The 27635-nt window shown below is 51.6% G+C and overlaps 2 protein-coding genes and 1 long non-coding RNA gene across 5 annotated transcripts; all 3 read right to left on the reverse strand.

The window, feature by feature from the left end:
* Positions 1-823: 823 nt before the first annotated feature.
* On the reverse strand, positions 824-4056 carry Lcat (lecithin-cholesterol acyltransferase). Its single transcript, XM_005318340.3, has 6 exons — positions 3825-4056; positions 2967-3123; positions 2773-2888; positions 2569-2664; positions 2260-2484; positions 824-1415 (listed from the first exon to the last, which is right to left on the reverse strand). The coding sequence occupies exons 1-6, from the start codon at positions 3976-3978 to the stop codon at positions 841-843; spliced, it is 1323 nt and encodes a 440-aa protein (XP_005318397.1). The 5' UTR covers positions 3979-4056; the 3' UTR covers positions 824-840.
* Positions 4057-4205: 149 nt separating this feature from the next.
* On the reverse strand, positions 4206-27443 carry Slc12a4 (solute carrier family 12 member 4). Of its 3 annotated transcripts, none has more exons than XM_078032550.1 (24): positions 27220-27442; positions 21935-22029; positions 20101-20232; positions 15393-15539; positions 15230-15284; positions 14049-14179; positions 12456-12697; positions 12098-12312; positions 11406-11570; positions 11224-11322; positions 10901-10958; positions 10386-10560; positions 9898-10016; positions 7982-8080; positions 7601-7720; positions 7152-7256; positions 6717-6885; positions 6232-6427; positions 5975-6144; positions 5754-5885; positions 5567-5674; positions 5185-5369; positions 4925-5058; positions 4206-4778 (listed from the first exon to the last, which is right to left on the reverse strand). In XM_078032550.1, exons 1-24 carry the CDS (start codon positions 27332-27334, stop codon positions 4687-4689), a joined length of 3258 nt encoding a protein of 1085 aa, XP_077888676.1. In that variant the 5' UTR covers positions 27335-27442; the 3' UTR covers positions 4206-4686. The 3 variants fall into 3 exon arrangements, 2 of the variants coding, with proteins under 2 accessions (XP_077888676.1, XP_021577352.2); XM_021721677.3 differs by lacking the exon at positions 27220-27442 and adding an exon at positions 25613-25649; XR_013430956.1 differs by lacking the exon at positions 5185-5369 and having other exon boundaries at positions 27220-27443.
* LOC144370890 (uncharacterized) lies at positions 8180-9891 on the reverse strand. The gene is made up of 2 exons (XR_013430957.1): positions 8437-9891; positions 8180-8334 (listed from the first exon to the last, which is right to left on the reverse strand). It is a non-coding gene; the product is annotated as an uncharacterized LOC144370890 (long non-coding RNA).
* Positions 27444-27635: the final 192 nt, after the last annotated feature.

The following is a 27635-nucleotide window of genomic DNA, read 5'->3' on the forward strand; positions in this document are numbered from 1 at the left end:
ACATATCTTTAATCACTAGACTCAGCTAGCTAGCATCCTCTCTAATTACCCCACAAACCTCTCTCTCCTCCCTCAGGCTATACTCTAGCCTGTACAACAGGGGTCTTTTCTAGCTTGGAATTGTTTCTCTGTTAAAATCCTTCAGCAACTGCACAGTGCTTTTAAAGTGGTTCATATTACCCTTCTCAGCTCTCTGACCTGTAGGCACCATCCTCTGGGATGCTTTCCTGACTCACAGGGCTCAGTCTCTTGCTGCTGCCAACTCTCCCAGGCTTTGGTTATACTAAAAATTGGGCTGAAAGTGTTCGGTAGAGCCCTTGCCTAATGTGTAACACCCTGGGTTTTCCCCACAACATCACACACAAAAATGTGTTCAGTGAAATGATCTGATTAATAGCTGTCACTTCAGCACATTTTTTTGGTGCTTGGGATTGAATCCAGGGCCTTATATTACTACTAAGCTGCACTCCTCAGCCCCCAGTTTCTGAACTCTTGTACATTTTCCATCTACCCCACACTCATATACCCTTTTGGAGCTGGGAGGGATAGATGAAGTCATCCTCTCCCTGTACATCCATTCTATAGCTGCAAGTATAACTGACTGCAGTTCCCACGCACAACACAAAGGCAGGTAAGGGCAGGCTGCCTGAATAGCTCAACCAGAATAGTAAGCTGCACATCTCAGTGTCCAGTTCAGCTTCAGATCTTAACAGAGCCCATCTTGCCTCATGCTCCACTGAGCACTGGTCTGTGGCTAGTGATGCATGAATCCTCTTGTGGGGACCCTCGTAGTGCCTCCCCTTCAAGCCACAGCATACAGGGCTACAGCAGCAAAAGTTTTTATTCAGGGGGCAGGGGCTCTGGGCTGGCAGTCAGGGGTGCAGGGTTGCCATGGCGGTAGGCACCCAGCAGGATGGCATTGATGTGCTCTAGTGTCTGGTTGCTAAAGACCATGTTGAGGTGCTGTGTCCCGTGCAGGGGCAGCAGGTGTACAGGCTGCGGTTGGCGGCCCTGCCAATGGCCACAGAGCTCAGTGCTTCGTGTGGCAACTGTGTCATCACCGTCTTCATAGAGCACATTCACAGGGTCCGTGTAGGGGAAGCCATGGTCATAGATGTAGGTGCGGGGCGTGGGCAGGCCCACACCATACAGACAGTATACTTCCACACCAGGTGCTGGGAGTCCTGCTAGCAGGTCACGTGACTGTAGCCACATGTACCAGCCTTCCTCAAAGCGCAGGTCTGCAAAGAAGCGTTGGAAGTCACGGCCTGTGTAGTTGAAGCTTGGCGTGGAAATAAATACATGATCCTCAGGCCACACATGGCGGGAGGGAAACATCCAGGGGGAAGTCGTTGTTATGCGCTGCTCCTCTCTCAGCTTGATGCTGGACATGAGTGGGATACCCTGGTTGTCACCTGTGGACAAGGAGCAAGGTGCAAAAGGAAGCTAGGCCTGGCTACCTCTGGCCCACAATTTGCCCCCAGTCTAAGCCCAGCAGTTTGTTCAAGCTTGCTCCTGGGCAGGCCCCATCCAGACCTGGACTTCTAGCCATAGAGTAGGCCTGATGGTACCCTCTAAGACAGTTGAGGGCCTCAAAAGGGTGGGGGAACTTTCTGAGGTTGGGGTGTATGGGGTGTTGGCTGGTCTCCCTCAGGCCCCAAGTAGGGTTCATGCTGCACAGCAATCACCAGATTGTGTTCTGGGAAAGATGAAATGAGATGGTGCCTGTTTTGCCCTTTAGTGATGTAATCAGATGAGTGTCTCCTTCAGTAGACTGAGTGCCTAGGGAGAAGGCCACACTTGTCAATGCCCAGCACACAGTTCTCAACAAGTAGGAGTTATATTAGCTCTGAGTCCTTGAGCTACTCCTCAGGGAAGAACAGGAAAGGGCTCCTAGGTCTGGCCCTAGCTGTGGTAGATCTGTCTTCAATAAGGTAGATCCTTGGGCACAGAGGCTCCAGGAAGCAGAAGGTAGTAGAAAGTTGGGCAGGCCCTAGGGTCATGACAAGATAGACACCTTGGGTTGAATCAAATTGCTGGAGTTCACCTTCCTGTTTACTTCCACCTTGTCAACACTGGCACAGACTCTGGAAGGAATCATCCTAATAATGGTCCTGCCAGGGTCACTGTTTTCAAGGGACTAAAAAAAGCATGGCCCACGGGCAACAGACAATACTTCTAGGTGCCAACATGAGCAGAGCTGGAGGAAGGTCAGCTCTGTTCCACCCTACCTCCTACAGGATACAGAAGCCTTCTTACCTGAGGCCAAGACCAGCATGGGCTTGATAGAGCCACCCCAGGGAGCCCCAAGAGAGATGAAACCATCAATGAAGCGGTCTTTCCAGGACTGAGGTTGACGTAGCAAGAAATAAAGCAAGTGCAGGCAGCCAAGGCTGTGCCCAATGAGGAAGATGGGCTTCCCGTAAGCAGCGTGCATCTCTTCTACCAGCCCAGCTAGCTTCTGGTAGTACTCCTCTTGCTGGCCTGAAGGTGGGTGGATGGGTCAGGGCAGTTGGGATCAGGGGCCACACCTGCCCAGCCCTAAGCCCATCAATAGCAGACACTCACTGGGCTCCAGCCGCCAGTCATAGGGGGCAGCCCGCACTGTCTCATCCCGCACGTACCCGTTGTTGACCAGATTCTGTACCAGTGTATGCATATAACCTGTGGGGAAGCAGCAGCATTGGGGGGGGCTCTGTTGTGACACCTGTGACCCAGCCATACTGGCCCACCACAGTCTGGAGCTCCTGGCCTTTCTTCCAGTACACACACCTGCTAGCTTGTTGCTGTCCAGGTACTCAACAGAGTAGGTCTTGCCAAAGCCAGGGACACGGATCTGTACACCAGGGGCATTGGATACACGTCCAGAGCTGCGGTTGTAGACAACCCTGAGGGAAGTGGGGACATTCAGCAGTCTGTAGCCAAGGGGCAGTGTTTATAAGCTAGGCAGAGGGCATGGCACATACCTGGTGTTATCAATCCAGCAGTCCACTCCAAGGGGTAGAAACATATTGAGATCCAGCCAGATGGTAAAGAAGTCCTCCGTCTTGCGGTAGCACATCCAATTCACCACATCCGGTTTGTCCAGCTTGGCTTCAAGCTGATTCCCCAGGCAGCCAGGCACTGCAGGCACCAGCTCTCACTCTGGACTCCTTTACTTCCCCCCATCCATCCCCAGACCAACCCCACCCGTATCTCCCACATCCTCTACCTCCAGGGACCAATGACACTTATCATCAGCTGATCACACACATCCCCACTGTACCCCCAGCAGCCCAAAGCACAGACTCCCCCCAGGCAGGGAAGATGCAGGAGCCAAGGCCACTGACCCCTGCCCCTGCCAAGTAAACATCCAGCCTGGCTTTCCATTATTGCCAAAGTCCAAGGTGAGAATTCAGTGGGGAGGGGCGGGGACTGGGGGCTGGGCCTAGAGTAGTGGGCAGGCCTTCAGGGACTTCTCCTTTTCTCCTACCCTGGGCTGGGCATCTTGTCCTTGGTAGGATAGGGGCTAAGGAAGGAGTGGTGGGGCCTGACCCAGGCTGTAGTGTGGCTGTAGCTGACCACGCCTTGTAATGTTCCGGCCAAGATTTTAGTCCCCCCACAGCTCCGCCCCACCTCCAAGTAAATAACTCAGAGACAGGGAACACTGTGGTGGGGAAGGGGAAGAAATTCTCTGCAGGACAAGCCTTTGGCCCCTCCCCATGCCGAGGAAGGTATCAGGGCTAATGCAGGGGCAGAAGAGCCTTGGCACTGTCTGCTGCCAGGGTTTGGGGCCCAGGCTTCCCATGCTGGCCTAGTGCATCAAGGGCCTGACGGGGGCTTACCGAGGATGACGGGCCGAGTGTGGTTACTGAGCTCAGCCTTGGGCGTGGTGTGCGGGGGGAAGAGCACATTGAGGAGCCAGAAGGGGGTGGCAGGGGGGAGCAGCAGCCCCAGCAGCAGCAGTACCCACTGCCATGGGGAGCCGGGCAGCCCCATTCCAGCCCAGTGCCTACTGCCAGATGAGGCAGTGCTGGGCAGGCCTTATCTGGTATGTGGGTAGGAGGGGCCCAGGGCTTGTGGGAGGGACAGCCTGGCCAATGGGGGTGGCCAGTGATTGCTATTGCTGGGAAGAGCCCTAGCCTCAGGGAGCCAGATCTGGGCTTGGGTTCATTTCCGCCTTCTTCCACTGGCACCAAGGGAAACAGAGCAGGGGCAGCGGGAGGCCCAGAGTACACAATGTTTTATTGAAGAAAGTCAGGCCTTAGCTCGGCCAGCTCCATTCCTCTTGGCTTAATGGGGGTCCCTGCCCACAGTAGTCTGAGCCAGGTCTTCCTGCAAGCAGGATGAGTTCAACCCCCGCCCTTTCTGCCCTTCCCCTTCTCCCAAATGGTGACATCCAAACAATAAATATACAATAAATAGTGCTCTTGGGCTGGGCTGGGCCTTAAAACCCACATCAGCCCCCACCGGTCGTCTTTAGCCAGGGCATCCTACTGGGGTATTGGAGAGGAAAGTCCCCACACCTCCCAGGGTCCCACAGGAACTCAAATCCATCTCCGTTGCCAGGCCCAGACCTGGTTTCCCAGGAGACCTAGCAAAGCTGGCCCAAGGCAAGGCTGGGCAAAGCAGAACTGGCAAGTAGGTGCTCAGGTGGGGGCTATTGCCTTGGATACCCCCACTCTAGGCCATAAGACCACACTGGGCTCAGGAATAGATGGTAATGACTTCACGACCACCACCACGCACCAACAGCACCCGTTCAAGGCCCTCAGTCAGTACTTCAAGGAACTCCATGTCTACAGGCATCAGGTCAAGGAGGCAGCAGCAGGACCAAGGGGCAATCAGGGCCACCCCCACCCAAGGGAACCCCAGAAAGAAAACTCCTGGCCTGACCTCACACTTTGTCCACCTCCCCATGGCCTGCCTCTCCACAAAGGGATACAGTTCTCATCACCTTCACTGTTCTTGGGTGGGCCAGGCATGTTCAGTAGGACTAGGCGGGCATCATGGGATCGTGTGACAATAACTTCATTGAGCTTCACAGCAGTGTGCATACGCCGCACGTTGGACTGGTCCCTGACATAAAGAATCAGAATCTAGCAAAGGAAGCCTCTGTCCCTGCCCACCCAACCCAGTCTGTCTGTCCCACACTGCCTCTTCCCCGGGGCCCAACAAAGCTGGGTCTATATTTGCTACACTCACGGCTTAATGTGAACCAGCTCCCGGAAGTTGTCAGGGGCATGGCTGGGGTCCCAGGGTTCAGTCATGTACTTGTCCCGGGTCCATGTCATCTGGATCTTATTGGCCCCTGCAGCAGACTCATCTTCCTCATCTGAGTATAGGCTCTCCAGCCGCAGGGCTGAGTGCCGGTCCTTGACTAGTTGGGCCTGAGAACAGAGGAGATGGCCTGGGCACCCTGAGAAAAGGAGGGCCTGACTGGCCTGACATGATTACTCTGCCTCCAGGAAATGGGCACTGGCTTAGGTAGGGCCAGGATGAGTCAGTCTGATGTCCCCATAGGATGGTGTCTCCAAAGGCCTGACCCTGCCACCCACCCCCAGCCTGAACCAAGAGAGCCACTGACTTCACGTTCCCTCTCAGTCTTGGTCAGCCTCATTTGCCGCAGCATCTGGGACCGCTGCTCCATCATCAGTGTGCGCTCATAGGTATATGCAGATATGTCGCTATTATGCTGGGAAGAGAGGAGGCTGTGAAGATGTGGTTGCATGGCACTTGGTATCTTCAAGGCAAGGGTGGGGTAGGTAGCTCACCATCTCTACCACCTCCACCTCTGCCTCAAGGCGGAGGTGGTATAGGAAGATGGCCAGATCCTTCTTCATCTGGATGCTGTTGTCATCCATCTGGGCAACCGTGAAGATGCGCATCCTGCACTTTCTCCAAACCTATGGCAACGGAACAGGGGGGTGGTTCAGTCTCATGTAGTCCTCCAAGAGCATAGCCACTCTCACCCAAGACCATTCACCTGGCCTACCTTATGTTGGCGCAGCAGGAAGGGCAAAAGCATGAGCATGCCACCGTCATGTACAATCCACCACACATCGATGTGGCCCTCCAGGTAGCGCTCGTGGTTGCTGGGGTAGAAGGCAATGTTCTTGGGCACAAGCAGGGCCAAGTGGGCAGCTGTGGTGCAGCGCACTGTGTCTAGGGAAAAGGAGCACTACTGACCATCAGCCTGTGTCCCTCAATCCTCTGCCACCCCATGACCCTGGCCCCTGGCCCTTCACACACCAATAAAGGTCTTCCAGGCACGTGGGTCCTCACTCTGTCGCCAACCATAGGGCCAGCCCAGCACCACGGTGTTATGCCTCATGCCACCCAGGCCACAAGACTGGATAAGGTGGGCCAGCCCCTCACGCACCTTGCTGGCCACCACTACCTGACAGAAGCCTTTCACTTTCTCAATCTCCATCATGTTCTTGATTGTCTGTGGGGAACACAGTAGTGTCAGGAAGTCAGGCCACCAGCTTCCCTCTTCTGGGCAACCTTCTAGGGCTCTCAGGCAAATAACTTCTTGGAAGTGGGGGAGGGCTTGGAACAAGTTACCCACCCAGAGGCAATGTTTTCAAGACGGGACAACTATATTCTCTTGTTCCAGATTGAAGGGGCAGCAGTGTTGTCTACCTGGCTGGCCAGGCTTGGTCCCCTCCTCTACAAGCCAGTACAGCCCAGATACCATTGATCTGGCTCCATTCTTCCCCACCCTCTGCAGGCACCTGCTCAGCAGCCTGGGCCTCGCCATAGCTCTCCAAGAAGCTGCCCTGGATGACGGAGCCAACAATCGTCAGGCCCTTGCCAGCCTTAAGCTGAGAGGCAAAGGTGAGAAGTCGTGGGTACTTCACATGAAGGTCTTCATCCAGCTTTAACAGCACCAGGAGCTGAGGCCTGCAGTGGCCAGATGGGGAGGCAGCTTGAGACCACGATCAGGCCTTTTCAGGGCACCCCTTCTTTTCTTCCCTTCTCAGATCATGGGCTCTCATATTTTGGATAGTGTAGATCCAAGGGTACAATAAGCAGGAGGGCATCCTTAGCAACCCAAGGAAGGGGAAACTGGACTAGGGATGGGGATCCAGCACTTTTGGAGGCTCCTACCCTCCCAGCACTCCCTAAGAACCTTGAGATGGCCCGTGCTAGACTGGGTGTGAACTTACCGCCAGTTCTTGGTATGAGGAGGCCCCTCTTCCAGCCTCAACAGCGCATAGCGGGCAGCACTCAGGGATAGGCCTCTGATCCCATCACCCCATTCCTTCTCAGCCCTGCAGATGCCACAAGCTTGTGAGCTCCAGGTGCCACCCAGGGAATTTTATTTTTTGGTAGTGCTAGTACTGGGAATTGAACCTAGGACATCACACTTGCTAAGCAAGTACTCTACCACTGAGCTATACCTCCCAGCTACATCCCAGCCCTTCACCAGGGATTTCTGTCTATATGAATGCAGGAATGGAAAGAGGTTAGGCCCTGAGTCAGAGCCTTCCAGTCCTATCACTCATGGTAGATACCAAAAGTGGCCCTGCTCCCTCAACAACTCACCATTCAGACCATCCCACTTCTTAGCCAGGAACCCTCAACCATATAGGTTGTCGACAGTCCCTTCACTCACCCTTGGTACTCGATGTACTTGTAGATCATGCCTGCGATGAGCATGGCAACCAGAGCATAGTACCAGGAGGAAACAAACATAAGGGCCAGGCAGAGGCTCATGCCCAGGAAGGACAGCGCCCTAAGACAGAGTGAGGAGAGAGGTAGAATCAGGGCAAGACTGGTAGGGTCCTAGGCCATAACCCATCCCATGCCCTGGTAGCCCTGTGAAGTCCCAAGTCACAATCTGGGTATAAAAACTAGGCTAAGGCCCCTACCTCCTTCCCCATAGTGTTTTATGAGTAACCACTGCCCAGCAAACTCAAAACTTCATTCAGAATGGCATTCTTAGACTCCCTGATACCTCCTATGTCAGGGAACTTGATTTAAGGGTCTAGCTTACCAATGATAGTATTTGAACCGGGGCCGCCAGTTGGGGGTCCTCAGGAGTGTCTGTACAGCACAGGCCAGGTTCACAAATAGGTAACACATCAGAAAGAACCTGTAGCACAGGGAGTTGGTCGGTACAGAGTAACCTCCTTAGTATCTCCGGGTACCTCATGTCAGGCTGAGCCTGGACCTTCTAGGCCATGTCTTTCCCTTCACTGCATGGACACAGTCAGGTCCTCCCACCCCCACAGCACCCACTCCTGCAGCCTCAGGAAGATGGGACTATGTGGAGAAGGTGTCCTTGGAGCCACGTTGTGTCAGGAGACACATGCAGCTGGCCTTGCCCATGTCCATGTTATAGATTTCCTAAATAACAAAAAAAGGCATTTTGTTTGTTTGTTTGAGAAGCTGTACCTGTTAAAACCATGAAGAGGATGAGGAAGCCCATATCCTTACAGCCAGCCTTACCCATGTCAGAAGAGAATGGACCAATGATCCCTGGCAGAAAGCTGGAAGGGGATGAGGGCCCCAGGATATCAAGTAGAGAGCTGGGATAGGATGGTGTCAAGGAATGCTGAGGAATGCTCAGTGTCTGAAGATTGGCTGGCTGATACTGGCCTGGATGACCAGTGGATAAGAAGCTGTCACACGTGGGAAAGACGAACAGATCCAAGAGTAGATGGCAAAGACCATATGAATGCACTGGATTAGACACCTGAGAGAAGCTGCTGTGGGAGTAGGAATCTGGAACATGGGCAAGGCTGGCTGTATGAGCCCTCCCAGGCAGGCAGCCAAAAAGATGGCTAAGAGGAAGGGGCACAACTTCTACCCTCAGCTGATAGAGAGTAATGGTAGATTGGAGGCAGGAAGACTCCTGAGTGGGGTGCTAGGGGTAGGGGATTCCATGAGAGGTAAGTCCCATCAGGATCTGCCAGTAAGTACAACATAATAAAGGCTGAGCAGTGTCCTTTGGCTTTGTAACTAGAACTGTTTGAGGTGTGAGGGATGGGTTGAGTTGGAGGCAGAGGACAGCCCAGGTACAGCAGGCCTAGCTGGAGCCAGGGTGGAGACTATTTGCAGGGAAGGAAGCCCTGTCAAGTCTACAGGCTAAGGAGTGAAGGAGGTCAGGCTCTTCAGAAGAACAAAGCCCATCAGCCATGGAGCATAGTGTGTGATGACTCCAACATGGGCAGAGGTGAAAACAGCAATTGAAGAAACTCTGCCTCAAGAATTACTGGAAATCTCCACGTGCAGATCACCAACTGCACAGCACTGGCACAAATGCAGATTCATTTGGGTTAGGACTAAAATTGTAACAAAAAGCATTTGTCCAGGTGCTTCCAGAATATTAAAAGCAAACGACTTTGAGCTAGGTACAGGGGTGCATGCCTGTAATCCCAGCTACTCAGGAGGCTTAGGCAAGGAGGATCATAAGTTTGAGACCAGCCTAAGCTACTTTGTGAAACCCTGTCTCAAAATAAAATGTATATATATATATATATCTCACTGGAGATGTGGCTCAGCAGTAGAGCAGCCTAGGGTTTAATCTCTAGTACTGCAAAAAAATCCAGAGCAAACAACTTTGAAAATGATGAATGGTGAAGTGATGGCTTCATTAAGCCTCAAAGGACCAGGTGCTTCTCTGTTCAGCAGTGGGAGAATCTGTTGGATTCCTGTTCTGGAAGGTCCCCACAGTAGTGCGAGGGGCCTCTTGGTCTCTTTATAGCTCCTCTGCAGGTGCCATGCTATCTCCAGAATGCAGGGGTAGGTTGAGACCTGCCAAGCAACATCTCCCCACACAGCCTGGCACATAGTTGCACCCTCAACACCAGAAAGGATCATGGAGAGGTGCTGGGGTCCCCTGTTAAAAGTTACTGGGATTCAGCAAGCTTTTACCAAGACCATTATTCTGCCCTGCCCCCAGCTCACATGGATAGAATGGGGGCCACCATGTCGAGGGAGGCAATGAGGATGCCCAGCTCAGCAATGAGTGCAGTCAGGAGGAGTGCCCACGTTGGTTCACCATTTGCTTTCCCATGGCCGAACACCTGTAGGCACCAGAAAAGGAGTTGTTCCTGCCACCCTCTCCTACACTTGGGACCCCAAGCCACAGCCTGGCCTCCATTATCCCCAGGCCCTTTCTCTGGGGCTCAGGCCATCCCCATGGGAGGTCACAACTTTCTCCTGACTCCACCACTTCAGGCCTCCTTTCTTTGGATGAGCCATAGTTCATGAGGATTCTGGGTCTTAGAAGCTCTGCCAACAATACACAGGGCCAGGGCAGCTCTCAGCAGCTCCTTATGGATGGCCACCTGGCCTTGGTGCCCCTGTGGGCAGACTACGCTGCATCCAAATTCCCTCTTTCCCTAGCCAGTGCTATGTCCAGAACCATGTGAGGGTGATATAGAAGGGCTCACCCGGAGGAAGGGGATGATGTTGTCCTTGGCAATGGCCTGCAATAGACGAGGTGCCCCAGTAAGGCTCTGGAGGCCAGCACCACATGTTGAGAAGAAAGAGCCAACAACGATGACCCAGGGCGAAGGCCAGGCCAATGTGCCCACCACCAGGTTCCTGCTGACACCGTCGCCATACCTGCAGGGGCCAGGCTCAGACCATGTTCTAGGCAAGGAGTCCCCCAAGTCCTGGGTGGGGCCACCCAGAGTGAGGGATAGCAGGAGCTAAGCAGGACAGAGCTCTGCCTTCAGTGGAGAAGGCCGAATGCCAGCCCCTACCCTTGACCCTCATCTCAGCCCTGACCCTGATGTTGCCATCCTCTCAAAACCAACTCTTGGAGGGGCCTGATCCACCTGATGGCACAGACTACCCTTGGCAGCCAGCAGCCTAAGGAAATGTCTGTGACCATGTGCAGGGTTTAGCATGAAGGGAGGCAAAGGCTGAGCTATTGCTACAGGGAGGGGCACAGCTCACTCACTTGTCTCGGAGCACTACACCCTCAATGCAGGCGCCGAAGAGAACCACACTGCTGAAGTCTACACAGAGTCAAGGAAGCTAGGCCTCCACTGCACTGTAACCAGACTCATCCCCACACAGGACCCTAGCGGCTCTTGCCCCAGTCCCAGCCTGCAGATAGCTGAGGGTACTATGTTTATGTGCATGTGTCCCCCCGGTGTGTGCCTGTATATGAGGGGGTGAGGGATGCGTGTATAGTGTGTCTATGCATGCCAACTGGTGATGTACATGTAGGCAAGTGCCTCCTGTTCCCCTCTCCCCTGTTTCAAGCCTAGGAAAGGATACACACAAGCGAGGTTGTAACGATGGCCAGAATGGTTCCCACCGGGATGGATTTCTGGGCATCACGGAGGTCCCCGGAGCGGTTTGAGCCAGCCATGATGCCTCCAAAAACAGATGAGACTCCCTCAGGGGCTCTCCAGATTGGACTGGTGGCAGGGATGGGTGGGTGGGCAAAAGGGGCTCACCTGTTACAGAGGGGAAGAAGATGCCAACCAGCACAGTGAAGGATGTGGCGATATCAGCTACCACATACAGGGGCAGGCTCTCCTTCAGGCCAAGGGCGTCTGTGGAGGGCAGACCTCGCTTCTCCACGAACTCTCCCTTCTCCAGGTAGGCACTCCACAAGTTCTCTGCGGAGGCAGCAGCATCACCAACACAGCCCCATGGACCTCCCCAGGGTAGTCTGGGGCAGATCAGCCAGAAGCTGGGGACTTTGGGTACAGCTTCAGCCTGATTGCTACAGTGTCTACCACAGGGCTTCTCTGGTTGCAGGGAGGAAGCTATCCAAGCTACAAGTCTGATAGACAAAGGTGGCTGAAACCATCATCAACCAGAGCCCCACCACCGCCTGCATTCCCGACAAAAGCCCTTTATGGCCCCTGTGAGAACATCCCCAGGTGGCATTAGGGGCTGATGGCCAGAGGAAGAGGGGCTGCCAGAACTTTCCAGGGGCTTCTGCAGGGCTGGGATGCTGGCCAATCTCCATTCACCAGAAACTCAGCTGCCAAGAGCCAGGCTGAGAGGACACTGCTGAGCTGGGAAGGCAGCCAGACCTGCTCCCCCCATTCCCGAGCTGGCCACACAAGGACAGCTCTGTGCTCTGCTCTCCTGCTCAGCCTGTGGGCTCAGGGACAGGAACATGGGAGGGAGGACCCACCCTGGAGCACACCAGCAGCTGCCCCGGGAATGCCAGGGATCTCCGTCACATTGTTGAGCAGGAAGTAGGGGTCACAGGAGTCAGTAGTAAGGTTGGGGCTGTGGCAGAAGAAACTCCACAGCCGGGTGGCCACTGTCTCATTGTCCAACACAACCGTCTTGGCGCAAACATCAAACTGGTCCCGGGACAGGGTCCTGTTACCCAGCATGCACACCCTGCAGGGATAAGCATCACCACCTGCTGAGCTAGAGGACCCAGTCCATTCCCACCCTACAGTCTTGGGGACCCAGGGCATCAAAGGCAGTCTACTTGGAAGGGATGACAAGGTAATGTCTGGACAAAAGCCTGAGTTACTTACGGAAACACGGGAGGGTCAAAAATGGACTTGATGCCCCCAGCATAGATAGAGAAGATGGAGATAATCACACAGGCCAGGAAGAGTGAGGCAAATTTGTTCACATACTTGACACCAACAAATACCACCAGTGTCATGAAAGTCAGAAAAATGGTCCCATATACTCGCATATTATTCAAGGTGGCGCTTGACGTGTCATGAGAGCCTGATGGGTAAAAAATGGCGGCTGGTGGAGCAATGTAGGTCTGAAACAAGAAGATGGATTACAGAGGGTTCAACCTTCCTATTTGGAGTGTGAAACCTGTCATTTTGGTTTTCTTTTAAAAGTATATCTAAAAGAAGCCAGTCTCAAAGGACCACGTATTATATAATTCCAATTATACAAAATGTCCAGAAAAGGCAAATCTAGAGGTAGAAAACAAATTAGTGGTTGCCGAGAGATGACAGTTGGGGGAGAATGGAGAATGATGACCGATGGGGTTTCTTTTGGGGTGATAAAATGTTCTAAAATTGTGGTGATGGTTGCATCCCTGTGAATATATTAAAGACCAATGCACTGTATACTTTTACTGGGTAGTGCATTGAATGTTATGTGAATTACATCTCAATAAAGTCATTATTTTTTAGAAAGGAAAGGATCCAGACATAGACGCCAACCTGAAGTGGAAGAGCCTAAGTAGAATGTTTGAACAACAAAATAAATAGTGGTAGTATTGAATTATAACCCAAAACCCAGGGAACAAAATAAATATCCAAAAGTCCATATAATTACATGGTTGAATAAACAAACAAACTGGGGAAAAGGGACTTCCTTACAGAAGAATTCCAAATTATAAATGTAGAAGAAATATGAGAAATGGAAAACAAAAAACAGATGAGCTAGGCACAAGGTTCACACTATGAGCAGAGGACTGGAAGGTGGGAATAGTAAAGTCAGTCTCTCTAAATATCTTCTACTCTTTCATCCCCAGAGAAAGTACCTGCCACTCTGCTGCCCACATACCCTGTACATTTCTGCTTCCTCAGTGGAGAGTGGGAAGCTGAACTGGGCACAGCACCCTAGATTGCTTTCTGCAATCTCCAGAAGGCATCCGGTGGTAGCTCACTCTGACTTAGGGATAAGGAGAAGCTCAATCTGAAGGGCGCTGGCATAGAGCTCTAGGAGATTGAACTGGCCAGAGCCATCCAAGCTCAGGAAGTAGTTAGTCTCTATGTTACCACCCAAGATCTGTCATTCAACTAAATGCAAGAGTTGGTTGCTTGCCATGGCTGAAACAGTACCCAGATAGGTGACATATCCAGGCTAAAGTGAAGACAGCCAGGCCAATTTCTTGCCTGGCCCAGACTAGCATGAAAGTAAAGGGGGAAACAGGCCTGAGCAGAGATCCTTCTCTTTTGATGCCTCCCGTGGTATGACCCTAGGCCCTGGCCAGGGATAGCAGGGGAGCACAAACAGCCTGGGCCTTCTGTGTGGAATCCAAGGGAAGTGTTTAGATATGCGTGTCATGAGAGCCTGATGGGTAAAAAATGGCAGCTAGTGGAGCAATGTAGGTCTGGAACAAGAAGATGGATTACAGAGGGTTTAGCTTGACTCACCAGCAAGATCTCAATGGCCCCCAGGATATACATAGCTGCCGCAAATGTTGTTCCCAGATAGAAGCACAAGCCCACAGCACCTCCAAATTCTGGACCCAGTGAGCGGGAGATCATGAAATAGGAGCCTCCAGCTACAATAGAGAAAGTATGCACAGGTCCAGGTCAGTGCTTTTCAAGGGGTCTCCCTCATGATAAGCCCTCACAACCACTCAAAAGGACACGACTGCTTTTCCCATTCATAGATTAGGGTAGGATTATTGTCTTTTCAGGTTTTTGGCCCCTGTGTCCCTGCCTAAGCCTGCCACCATTTGGCATCCATGGTTAAACCTCTGGCCCTAGACTAACACCCTTGGCAAGACTGACAGAGTCAACACTAGGCCCCAGGGTGATGAAGGTGAAGAGACAAGTGTGATTTCATGTTGCTGAATACATGTGCTGCTGATATAACCTCTCTGATGAAGGCCTGGGAACAGGAATCAAGAAACTTAAAAAACAGTCAATCCCTTTCATACTGTATTCCTACCCCTAGGATTTTGCTAAGGGAACCGTCAGGGATGTGAACAAAGATCAGTGTTCAAGACTGTTCACAAAAATAATATTTATAACAATGAAAAAGTAGAATACCCAAGTAGGAGAATAATCACATAAATTGGGTTATATCCTACTATAATGAATTAAACTCTGTTGAAAAAACAAAACCCACTTTCCAACATATATATGTATGTGTATATATCTATATATACAGCAAAAAGAAATTATATGTACATTTATATGTACATATGTGTGTGTGTGTATGTGTGTGTGTGTGTGTGTGTGTGTGTATAAGGGGGGAAGAGGGGGAGAGAGAGAGAGAGAGATAGCGATATTTTAGAAGACCCTAAGATCATATGCTGAAAGCCTAATAGTAATGAACTCAGCATGGTGGGGTTATGAATGCTTTCAGTTTTTCATTCTGTTTTCCTGCCCTTTCAAACCTTCCTATGACAAATGAATATTGCCCATTGGGGGGAAGGGTGTATTATTTTTATACTAACAAAACATGACAGCAGTCTCAAAACTCTGTTAGACTCCTAAGTGAAAGTCAGGGACTGGGATCCCACTGGGGAACTGTTTAAGGGTGGAGGAGAATGGGGGTTCCCAGACAGATCAAAGCAGATTCTGGGCCCCATTCCCTTACCTACCTGGAACCACACCGTTGGTGGCGATGGCACTCATGGAGATAGCTGTCAGCAGTGTCTGTGGAAAGGAGGGCCTGGATGAGCCCTGGATGAGCTCAGATGGGTGGGATCTGTAGGGTGACCATGGCCCCTGCTCAGTCTATCCGTGACCCACCAGGCTACTTACACAGCAGCAGCAGATGAGGACAATAAGGAGGGCCTGTAGCACCCCGGCTGTGCCCACCATCCAGGTCAGCCGCAGGAAGAGGATGACCCCAAAGATATTTTGCAGGCAGGGCAGGTACACCCCCATGAGTGTGCCCATGCTGGGTGCCTATATGGGCAGGAGAAGAGGTGGCACAGAGCATCAGAGGGGCACAGATGCACTACAGAAGGTAGTTCCCTAGTCATTCAGTCATCCCTTACCTATAGTGGGGTACCCCCAGCCCCAGAAGTCAGGGTATAGCTAGAATGTCTCTATTAACTTTCTTTTTGGGGTACTGAGGATTGAACCTAGCAGCACTTAACCATTGAGTATACTCACAGTTCCCCTTTTTTATACATTTTTTTTTTTTAGTTGTAGATGAACCGATACCTTTATTTTGTTTTTTTAGTTTTTTTATGTGGTGCTGGGGATAGAACCCAGTGCCTCACACATGCTAGGCAAGTGCTCTACCACTGAGCCACAATCCCAACCCAAAACCTTTATTTTATTTATTTTTATGTGGTGCTAAGGATTAAACCCAATGACTCACATGTGCTAGGCAAGAGCTCTACCACTGAGTTATAACCCTAGCCCTCCCAGTTCCTTTTTATTTTTAAAAAATATTTATTTTTTAGTTGTATTTGGACACAATACCTTTATTTTATTTATTTTTATAAGGTACTGAGGATCGAACCCAGAGCCTCACACATGCTAGGCAAGCGTTCTACTCCTGAGGCATAACCCCAGCCCCCTTTTTTATTTTTTGAGACAGAGTCTCCCTAAGTTGCTTAGGACCTCTCTAAGTTTCTGAGGCTGGTCTCAGACTTGTGATCCTCCTGCCTCAGGCTCCCAAATTGCTGGGATTACCATGCCCATCTCTATTAACTCTATACAGCAAGACAGTTGGGATTGAGAGGGTTATGAAACCTGATTCTTTCTAAAACCCCACAAGTGAGCTTTTGAACTTAAATTCTCCTCAAGGTACTGCCTCCTCCCCTTCCTCTCCTCTGCTAAATGTCTGCGAAAAGGGGTCTATCTCAGGTCCTCACGTTCTCTCTGAACAGGCCCCAAATCACCTAAGCCAAAATCCAAGAAATTTTCCCTCTTGTTCCCTCTTTGCAATCCCCCCACTTTAACCAGATGGACATGGAGTCCTGCCCATTCTACCTCTCTGCTATCCAGAGACTAGGCTTCCTTGTCTCAGCCTTAGTGCCCCTAGGATAGTAAACTGGGGCACTAGGTGATATCCTCCCACACTTGCCCACCTCTCCACACCCTAGTCCACTCTGCAGCCAGAGTAGGTCTCTGATAACCAAGTACAATCCCTTCATCCCTGTTGAAAACCCTGTTTTGTTCTATAGTACAGTGTGTGGCATGTGGTGCAGATTCCTTGGCTTGAGCTGACAGATGTACCCCATCACCTCCTCTGTCATTCCCAGCTCCATACCACAATGGCTTCTTCTGAGCCTTGGAACCTGGGCATGTGCTAGGCTCTGCCAGGGAGGATGGCCTTGCCTCACTGCCTAGAAAACTCTTTCTTCAGTGAAACCATCAGAAGTTTAACTGTCACTTCTTCCAGAAAGTTCCCCCTAGGCTGGGTGGAGTTGGTGCTCCTCCTGTAATCTTTCAGCATCTGACATACCTTTCTATGATAATGGTCACTACAGGTCACATTACTGACTGTGTTAGTATGACTCATTATCATATTGTGGCAGACTTGACTTGTTTACTGTTCTATCACCAGCAGACCCTACAGATCCCCCAAAGGTGCTCCTAAACCCAGTGAATGACAGCTTAGAAGTCCCTGGACATCCTGTTGAGAAAATCTTGCAGAGCGAATGGAGGGGTCAGGAGAGAGCTACATGCCAGAAGAAGCATTTTGAAGGGTTCTGGCTTGGGGCAGGGTCTGTGTGCAGGCTAAAGGAACTTGGGAGGATCCAGGCAAGAACAAAAGCTCCCTTCTGAAAGATACACCTCATCTAAGCTCTGTCCAAGCCCTTCTCAAAGGATACCACCCATTTTGGAATAATGGCAGCAAGAACTCTGAGTCCCACCCCCATCCTAGGCTGAGTCATTCTTAGAAAAGAGCAGTGTGGGAAAGGGCAGGACCGGAAATGCTTTCTGCATCCCCAAATAACCTCTGGCAGCCTCAGAAGGTCACTGGGCCAGAGCCAAAGTGACTGCCAGGGAGAGGCTGCCTTTGGGTCTTGGCATGGACTGGTTGGAGGCCCACCCTTCCTGCTTCAAACATTCTTTTCTGAGGCCCCTGCTCAGAGCTGCTCTGGGTGAGACCCACAGCTCCCTAGCTTCCTACTGTGTACTTAACTAGATTCCTCCTTCCTCCATGGTCCCAGTGACTAAGGCTGGGACCCTCAGCTTCCCTCTCATATCTTCACCTTAAGGTCAGATGGGTAACTAAGCTGAGGCTAGACCCTAGTATCCTCACAGGCTCCCCATTAGGCCAAAGGACTACAGCCCTTCACCAATTCATGCTTCCCTCCCATGCTTCTGTTGAGATGTGCACTAGTCTTTCCTGGGGGCCTTTTTACTCTCAGTTCTGACTCATCCTCAATGGACAGGGATGAGACTCTTATCCAATGATCCTGTCATCCACTGTGGGCAACACTCTCAGAAGTTAAGACCCCTCCTGCAAGGCTGCATAGGGGTTGCCAGAGACAGAGTTCTCTGCTATCTTTATTCCAGAATATACCAGCAAAATCTCAACCAGCTGAAGAGGTGGAGGTTAGTTCTGTATAATCAAGATATCAGCTGCCCTCTTGAAAGGGTGGGCTTGTTTGTCTCCTGGAAGCGACAGGTGAAGGATGTGCTTCAGCTTGGTGTATCCTCTCTCCTGGACCCACCCCAGCAAGGCCCAAATCTCAGGAGCAAGTCTGAGCCTGGTGATCTGGCTTATCCCAACCTGGAGTTCCTTTTGTTTCAACTAACCTCCAAAGAGAACAGTATAGCCAGGACTAGACCCCAGCTCCTTCCAAATGCAGCTACTTCCCAAACCTCAGAGAGACAGGAGGTGGAAAGGGAGGGCCCCTTACTTTTTTTGTGGGACGGGTACCAGGGATTAAACTCTGGGGCATTTGACCACTGAGTCACATCCCTAGCCCTATTTTTGTATTTTATTTAGAGACGAGGTCAACACTGAGTTGTTTAGCGCCTTGCTTTTTGATGAGGCTGGCTTTGAACTTGCTGTCCTCCAGTCAACCTCCTGAGCTGTTTGGATTACAGGCATGCGCCACTGCACCTGGCAGGACCCCTTATTTTCAAACCAAAATGCTGAAAAAATCCCCAGCCCTCAGTTAAACTGAGGCCCATCGAATACAGGAGCTGAGCAAGATAGAAAAATCATCCTAAATAGAGACGAGGGCTGAAGGAATAGATGTGCTTTACAAGGAAATGTCAGGCTCCATCACATGTTCATGCCTGCACAACCTGGTACTTAAGCAACCCGGGGACTGTGGGAGCCTTGGTTAGGGGCAAGAGAGTAATGTCACTTGCTTTAGGCTGTGTAGCCCCCAGGCTATCCATCCTGATTTGATGCCAGTGATCTGGTATTTCACAATCACATACCTCACAGTACAGCCAAAAACACTTCTCCCAGCATCATGCATTAACCTTGGGCAAGTTACTTAAGGCCTTGTCACTCAGTTTCCTCATCTGAGAAATGAAGATGAAAGTGGGAGAGAAGCCAGGCTTAGGGAGTCAGGAGGCTGGCCCAGGGGACTAGACAGGCAATGGGCAGGACTCAGAAGAGCTAAAAAAAAAATGAATGACTTATCTCATAGGTTTTTTGTTTGTTTTTTTTCCCAGTGGTGGGGACTGAACCCAGTACCTCATGCATGCTAGGCAAGTGCTCTATCACTGAGCCACATCTCAAATCCACCCATACTCCCTTCCTTCTTTCCTTTCTTCCTTCCTTCCTCCCTTCCTTCCTCTCTCTCTCTCTCTCTCTCTCCCTCTCTCTCTCTCCCTACCTTCCTTCCTTTCTTTTCCACACAGGGTCTTACTACTTCCTGCCTCAGCCTCCCATGCAGCTGCGACTACAGGCTACAGGTTTCCATCTCATGATTGTGTTGTGAGTATAACATTTGAGAAGATGGGGTCACTCTTAGAGGCTGAGTGCAAGCAGCTCTTGTTCCCACTGTCATTTCTTTCTGTCTTTCTGGAAGTGCTGATGAAACTCTACCAGAGCTAAACCTACACCTCCAGTCTACCCACTGTCATTTCCTTCTTTTTAAATTTTTTGTTTGTTTGTTTGTTTCTGGGGATTGAATCCAGAAGTGCTTAACCACTGAGCCCACTGAGCCACATCCCCAGTCCTTTTCTTATTTTTAGACAGGGTCTCACTAAGTTGCTTAGATCCTCTCTAAGTTGCTGAGACTAGCCTTGAACTTTTGATCCTCCTGCCTCAGCCTCCCTAGTCACTGGGATTACAGGCCTGCACCACTATGCCCAGCTTCACCCACTGTCATTTCTGAGGGCCTCCCTCAGAAGTTCCTCCTTAGCCCATCCCTTAAAGCCCCTATGAGCCCAAGACATTCAGTGCCCACTCTCACGCTCACCTCACCTGGCATCCACATCCCCTGGCGTGCGCACACCACATGGGAAAACAGTATATTCCATGGTGTTTTGTCTGTCATCTTAAGTGTGGCCCTTCTGATGACCCTGACTGGCTCACCTTGGCTGCTCTCCGACGGGAGCCTTCTCCACTCTCAGCCTCCTCATGCTCCTTGGCGCCCTGGGTGAGGTTGGTATAGCTGACAAGCTTGCCCAGAAGAGATGACACCTTTGGGCGAATGTCCAGTTCCTCCTGTAAACAAAGCCACGGGGCAATATGGCAATGGGCCAGGCCAGCGCCAGGCTACCTATATGTAGCCAGCAGCCTGGACTCTGGCTCCATGCCAGGCCCTGAGGCAGGCCTGGGCCTGATCCCAGCTCTTGCTGGGGGAAGCCCAAGCCAGCCAACTGAGCAGGTGTGGGCACCACACCCCAGCACGTGGCACTGAAAGGCCCAGCCCAGTGGTGGCTTCTCTCTGCCCCACCTTGGCTGCAATCACTGCCAGCCCATTTGTGAAAACCACCCGCCTCAGGGGAGAAAAAGAAGGGCAGGCACAGTTGGCAGACAGGCAAATTGCACACTTCATCCTATCTACTCTGTTTGGCCACCTACTGGCGATGGCTGAGCCTCTGGGATTCATATCTACCCTGGACTGCCCACAAAAAAAGCCACCTTAGTCACCTCAGGGACCAAGGCAGACAAAAGTTGTCTGGAACAACTGAAGTCTCTGTTGTCTGACCTTCCTAAATGGTCTAACCCCAGGCTCTGGTTCCTGTGACTAACATACCTCAATCCCAAAGTGGGATGCTGGCCCATCATCCTCAAAGTGAAGCCAGGACAAAGGCTTTATTGCAGAACCTTGTTGCTCTTGGTCAGGAGGTATCCTAGGCTCAGGACCCCCAACTCCCACGGGGGTCTAGGCTTTCCCAGCCCTTGATTCATTCTTAGTGCCAACTCTCCACTGGTTTCTTATCCACATTTAGCCTTTCACTGTCTGACAGCTCTTTTCTGACCCTACACACAGGGAGGTTGGTTGAGAGCAAAGAATAAATATACAGGCCTTTGGAAATGTGGAGATTGAGAAGCCTACATTATTCAGCAGTTGAATATGTGGGTCCAAGTTTAGGGGCCTAGGGGCTGGGGTTGTGGCTCAGAGGTAGAGTGCTCGCCTAGCATGCATGAGGCACTGGGTTCAATCCTCAGCACCACATGAAAATAAAATATATTGGGGGCTGGGGATGTGGCTCAAGCAGTAGTGCGCTCGCCTGGCATGCGTGCAGCCCGGGTTCGATCCTCAGCACCACATACAAACAAAGATGTTGTATTTGCTGAAAACTAAAAAAAATAAATAAATAAAAAAATTTCAATTTTTTTTCAAAAAATATTGTATCCATCTATGACTAAAAAATAAATTATAATAAAAAGTTTAAGAGCCTAAACCATGTCTTAAATCCATATCTTACTTTTCAGCTTGAGTATGGAAAGGGTAAAATATAAGTTCAGACACAAATTTGGGAAACTTTCAAAGAGATATCAACTGAGCTTGCAAATGTAGAGGGCAAGAGCAGGTTCAGGGAGAAGGACCAGGGTCGAGAGTTGGAAGAACCAACCAGGAAAGAAGGAGTCCATGAGAGAGCCCACAGGCGGAGAACTGGGAGTGCAGGGAAAAAAAGAAATTCTCAGGGGGTGGTCACCTTGCTGAGGGGGCAGCAAGGAAGGCAAAGGTTAACAGCCCAGGAGATGGCAATGGAGGCAGAATTGCAAATGGCCTCTGGGAAAGCAGTTTCATTTTGAAGGGCCACAGGAAACACTATCTGACTACAGGGAGCAAGACAAGGGGAGAGCAGAAGAAGAGTCACCATCCAGCCTGCCTGCTTAGATGAGAGGCCCCTGACAGGCCTCAGTCTGTCTCCCAGCCTGCCACATTTGTGGCCTAAAATGGCTCCTCAACTACCTCAAACAGTGCCAGGTTCCTGTCATAGTAGTCACTTCCTCTGGAAGCCTCCAAGGGGCAAAGAAAAGGGCTGCTCTCTCTGTGATTACTCTGTCCTGTGGAGAGAAAGGGAAAGAAACCCAGTTAGGGGCTGCCTCCTGAGCATGCAGCCTGTACCCCTCCCCACAGGCCAGTCCCCAAAACATCCTTTCTGTAAACCACTTTGGAGGCCACAGTGTTAAGAGGCTGAGCATCAGCTTCTCCATCACACCTAATGGCCTCCTTGAAGAGCCAGGGTAACCCAAGAGCAGCCAGTAATCAAAACCCAGCCCATCGTTTCCTGTAACACAGGGTACAGGCATGAAAGCCCCAGGGTAAGGCGAGGGGTGGGGCCTGTTGAGGGGGCGGGCCCTGGCCTCAGCCCCCCCTCGCATAACCCCTAACCCCTTTTCAGGCCTATCTGGAGCACCCAGAGTGCCCCATGCCAAGGGCTCGGTGTCGTCAGGCATCAGCCGGGTACTGCTCTCCAGATAGATGAAGCCGCACAGAGCACCTTCTGCTGCCATGGCCAGCAGGTGGCCTGCTAGCTACCCCACCATGCCCCGTGCCTGAGGGGGCACCCTGCAGGGTGGCCCAAGGCATGCCAGGAGGTGGGGGCAAGCCCTAGCTGTACAGTAAGCAGAAGTGGGAGCCAGTTGTCCAGGTCATCTGCGAAAGGTAAGGCTGGTGGGTGAATGTTAGATTGTATAGTCTGGAAATACAGGAGTGTAGATGGGCATGGAGGGTGGGATATAAGGATGGAGGATGGGATGGAGGATCTCAAGTTCAATGCCAGCCTTACTGTCTCAAAAAGGGGGATGACATTCCCAGCTTTCCAACAAACAGGTAGAGCCCCTCTAGGTTAAATCCCTAGTATCAATAAACAAACAAATGGCTGGGGATGTAGTTCAGTGGTAATGCACTCCTGGGTTCAATTTCCAGCACTGCAAACAGGAAAAAGAGGAAAGAAGGAAGATAGAAGCATGGACTGTTCACAGGGTCCCAGGGCATTAGCTCCTTGGTCTGCAGATTCCTCCATCTTGCATCAAAACAGGTGAGAGGCCCACACCAGCTTCCACCCACCCCTCAGGTTGGTGAGACTGAGCCTCAGCTCCAAGGAAACCTGGCAGAAAGCAACCAAAATGATTTTTGGGGGGTAGGGGGCACCAGGGATTGAATTTTGGGACACTCAACCACCAAGCCCACTTTCAGCCCTATTTTGTATTTTATTTAGAGACAGAGTCTCACTGAGTTGCTTAGCGCCTCACCATTGCTGAGGCTGGCTTTGAACCTGTGATCCTCCAGTCTCAGCCTCCCAAGCCACTGGGATTACAGGAATGTGCCACCAGGGCCCCCCATTTTATTCTTCCCCTTGGTAAGGCTATCTCACCTCCCAAAGCTTGCCTGCTTTTTCCTGGCATCCCATCATTCGTATTCTTCCCTGTTCTACATTTGTCTCTTGTGAGTCTTCATGGTGACATTCCCAGTTTTCCAACAAACAGGCAGCAGACACTAAGTACTTCTTTTCTAGATGCCAAGTTTCCCTCCACCCCAATGAAGTCTGGTAGCTGCAGCACTGACTCAGGTCTCACAATAAATGGGCTGTAGACATTTAGGTTCAAAGAAGCCACCCATGGTGTTTGCTGGAAGCAGCATGCAGTTTTGTTTTGTTTGGGTACTAGGGATTAAACCCAGAGGCACTCGACCACTGAGTTACATCCCCAGACCTTTTTATTTTTCATTTTTGAGATAAGATCTTGCTAAGTTGCCCAGGTTGCCTTCAAACTTGTGATCCTCCTGACTAGCTGAGATACTGGCATGCACCACCATGCTCTGCAGAAGTATGCAGTTTTGATTTTAAGTGGGTTGGCACAGTGTCCCCAGATGGACGCAGTAATAGAAGTGTTATTACCAACCCAGACTAGTGGTGTGATTGGGTCATGCACTGGCCATGACTGTCAATGTTTTCATTTAAATAGGTCACAATTCATTTCTCATTTGCAGCTGAGAACGTGGACTAATGCATCCTTCTCCATCTGAAACATCCTCTTGATATCAGTGTGTGGTTTAACTTGGCTTCCCAAGCCTACAACCACTTAGCAGGGGCTGCATTATGGATTCTTTATCACTCAAGGAGACTGATAGGTAAAGTGTGCCTGTGACAATTTCTGGGGTAAAGTCAGTTCTGCCTTAGCATGTGAAAGCAGTATATTTCCTTCATCCAGCAACCTGGACTAGTTAAGTGGGCCAAACAGATCAGTCACATGTTCAATGATTGCATATAGGTCAATGTCAATGACACAGTAGACAAAGGCAGCCAGAAAGTCATCCTACCAAGGCATGTTAAAGCCCAGTGGGGTCATATAGCTCCTCAGACACCCTCACACCCTATGACATTTGCTATAACTTTGATGCTTACACAGGATCAGGAGTCACAAGAAAAATCTAAAAACCCTGTAATACTACCCTTTATATTAACAGCTGACCAGTGAGAATGCAATTTTGTCAGACCAGGATACAGGGTACTAGAGCCAGGTGAGGGCTTGGCTGTAGGTTCCCTATTCCTACTCCAGACCCTAGTCCATCCAGGATACACCCCAAGGTGTAGCATGATCCTTGAAGGTAAAGAAGAGGTCTAGAATATGCAATTTTGCCAGAGTTTGCATATCCTGTCCTCTGGGTGCTCAGATGGCCAGAAGTCTGCTTTGGATTCCTGGCCTCTCCCATGTGAAAATGATCCTCTGGGCTGCCTTGTGTGTCCTATTCTATGTACAAATAGTAACACATGCTTTTCCAACTGCCCAGAGGCATCAGAAAAGGGTATCTGCTGCCAGACACCCAGAAAGCACTTGTTGGAGTTCCCCAAGCCTTGCTTAGGGACAGCTCCAATGGGATTGTGGAAACGTAAGAGGGTCTAAGCAGACACTGGATGTCTGTACTGCCCTCAGATTCAAGTTGCCCATTCTGGCCTCAGCTATTCCAAAAATTCCAGGGCACGTCTGGGCATGCCTGCCAGGCCCAAGCTGCTCACATGCCACCTGAGACCCCCAGTATGGCCGGGATCTGGGGCCTGCCTGTGAGGGACACAGGTGTGTTCCCACCAGCAACTGTATAGACACCAGTGACAGGTAAGGATCCAGGTGACCCTCCTGATCCCTGTACACAAAAGCATCTGCCTGAGGTGCTCCTTCAGGACCTCCTGAGCCCCAGGACAGGAGTAGAGGGCAGGCCTTCAGCTAGGAGCCCCAGGACATGGACCTGAGTTTGACTGTTTTTCAGTCCTCTGAACTTTTGCAGTCCCCACCAAGAAGGATCAAAATCACTCACCAGGGGGACTAGGGTTGTGACTCAGTGGTAGAGCACTTGCCTAGCACGAGTGAGGCACTGGGTTCGATCCTCAGCACCCCATAAAAACAGAATAAAGGTATTGTGTCCACCTACAACTAAAAAAATATATATTTTTTTAAAGGAGAGAGAGAGAGAGAGAGAGAGAGAGAGAGAGAAATTTTTTAATATTTATTTTTTAGTTTTCGGTGGACACATCTTTGTTGGTATGTGGTGCTGAGGATCGAACCCAGGCCGCACGCATGCCAGGCGAGCGCGCTACTGCTTGAGCCACATCTCCAGCCCCTAAAAAAATATATAAAAAAAATCACTCACCAGGGTTCAGGGTGTCCCCCATACTGCAAACACAGTCAAGGTCTGGCTGAAAAGAAGCAAGAGGAGGAGGAAAAGGAAAGGACCTAGTGGGAGGAGCTGGTCTTGCTTGGAGGCATCTGGCTGGATGAGGCTAAGGCAGGCAGAAGCTAAGCCAGCTCTGCCTGCCCACTGAATCAGGGATGCAGCCTAGCCCAGCCTCCAGGGACAGAGGTTCTTCCAGGCTCCGTCGGGGGAGCAGGGATGCTGCCTCTTGCTCTGACTCTCTGAACAAGACTAGGGACAGACAAGGGAATGACAAAGGGTACTCACACAGCTGTCAAGCCTGAAATATCCAAAAAGCCCATCCCTCTGTCCTGTGCCAACTCTACACATGGCAGTCAGGTAATACAAACGCACAGCCACTTGCATCAGCATGGATCAGCTCAGTCATATCACCATCAAAGACAGATCAGAGGTCAAGATCATATCACCTGACACATCTCAATGACATGAATTTCTTAAATGTCTCCATCATGGTCAGTCCCAGACATTATAGGCATTTGTCATCAGTCATATCACAATCCTGCAGGATACAGTGACCATGAGAATGCCCTGACCTGACCCTGCCTTTAACTTGATACCCATAGCAGCACACTTGCACATGCATATGCCAGTACACAGTGCACAGACAAACATAAGTTTCCAGCAGGACTCCAAAAGTGGCCCCTGGCAAGGACACCGTCTGACTGAGTGAAACCCTGAGCCTTCTGGGAGAGGAGATGGAGAAAGGGGCAAGGGAAGAGGCAGGAGCCTGGAAGAAAGGAGACACTCACCTCCAAGACCAGCACTAACACCCAGGTTCAGAGTTAAGGTGCTAGAATCTCCCCTGGGGGTTTAAATATCCCCCCAACAACCCCCCTCCCTGCAAATTTCATAACCTCCCCACACTTTCCACCACTCCTTCCTAAGTGCAAGTAACAGCATCTGTCCCAAAGAAGGTAGGGAGGATTAAACGAGTCGGTTCACGTTAAGTGCCTAGACAAGCCTGGCCCCGTGTGAATGCTCCCCAGATGCCCACTGCACCTACAGATCTAGGCCTGGGCAACAGGGACGACTTACAGGCAGGTACCCAAAGGCCCCCTCAGCAGGCACACCCTTCTCTCGGGGAGGGCCTGAGAGTTTAGAGAGTAGGGAGACACAGGAAGGGGAGGGCAAGGGAAGGAGGGAATCACCGGGCCAAGGCGACAAGAGGATGGAGGTCGTTTTCAAAGGTGAAGAGGCTGCAATTGGGGCTTTGGCTGTACTCCCAAAGGAAAAGGCAGGAGACCCGGGCTCGGAGCTATCCGGGGCCGGGCGGCCTGCTGTCTGGCCTCCCCGGGCGGCCACGTCTGCAGCCCCCGCCCGCGGCTCGCAGGGGAGGAGCTGGGCTAGGGAGAGCGACCTGGCCCGCGCGCCCGGAGCGGAGGAAAATCGTGTCTGCACGCGCGGAGCGGGGAGTGGCGGCGGCGCAGAGAAAGAAAAGTTAAGCCGGCATCGACGTAAGCGCGCCAAGTCCCACTACCGGCGGGAGCCGGCCCCTCGTGGCCGCCCCGCGACCCCGCCAAGGCCCCCGCCCGGCAAGCCCTCACCGTCCGACTCCTCCCGCTCGGCGCGCTCCCCGTAGTCCACCCAACTCAGACCCTCGAGGTTGTCATAGTCGCCGCGCCGCGGCCCGTCCACGGGCACCACAGTGAAGTGAGGCATCGCGCGCAGTCAGCCTGCCGCACCCGCCCGGCCTGCCGCGCCCGCCGACCCCGCCGCCTGCCGGCTGTCCCCGCTGCTCCGGGCCGGTGCGCCCCGCCCGCTCACATTCCTCCCCGCTGCGCTCACTTCCTCCGCCCGCCCCCCGGGCCGCCCCTCGGAGGGCGGGGAGCAGGAGGGGCTCGGGCCGACTCCTCCCAGAGGGGGGCCTAGATGGCGCGGGGACCCTGGGCAGGGAGTACTCCCCTGAGAAAGGACCCGATTCCTGTGTGGCGTTGGGAGAAAGGCTGCCCTCTCTGAGTCC

Source organism: Ictidomys tridecemlineatus, chromosome 15 (assembly GCF_052094955.1).
Source record: "Ictidomys tridecemlineatus isolate mIctTri1 chromosome 15, mIctTri1.hap1, whole genome shotgun sequence".
NCBI classification, from domain to species: Eukaryota; Metazoa; Chordata; class Mammalia; order Rodentia; family Sciuridae; genus Ictidomys; species Ictidomys tridecemlineatus.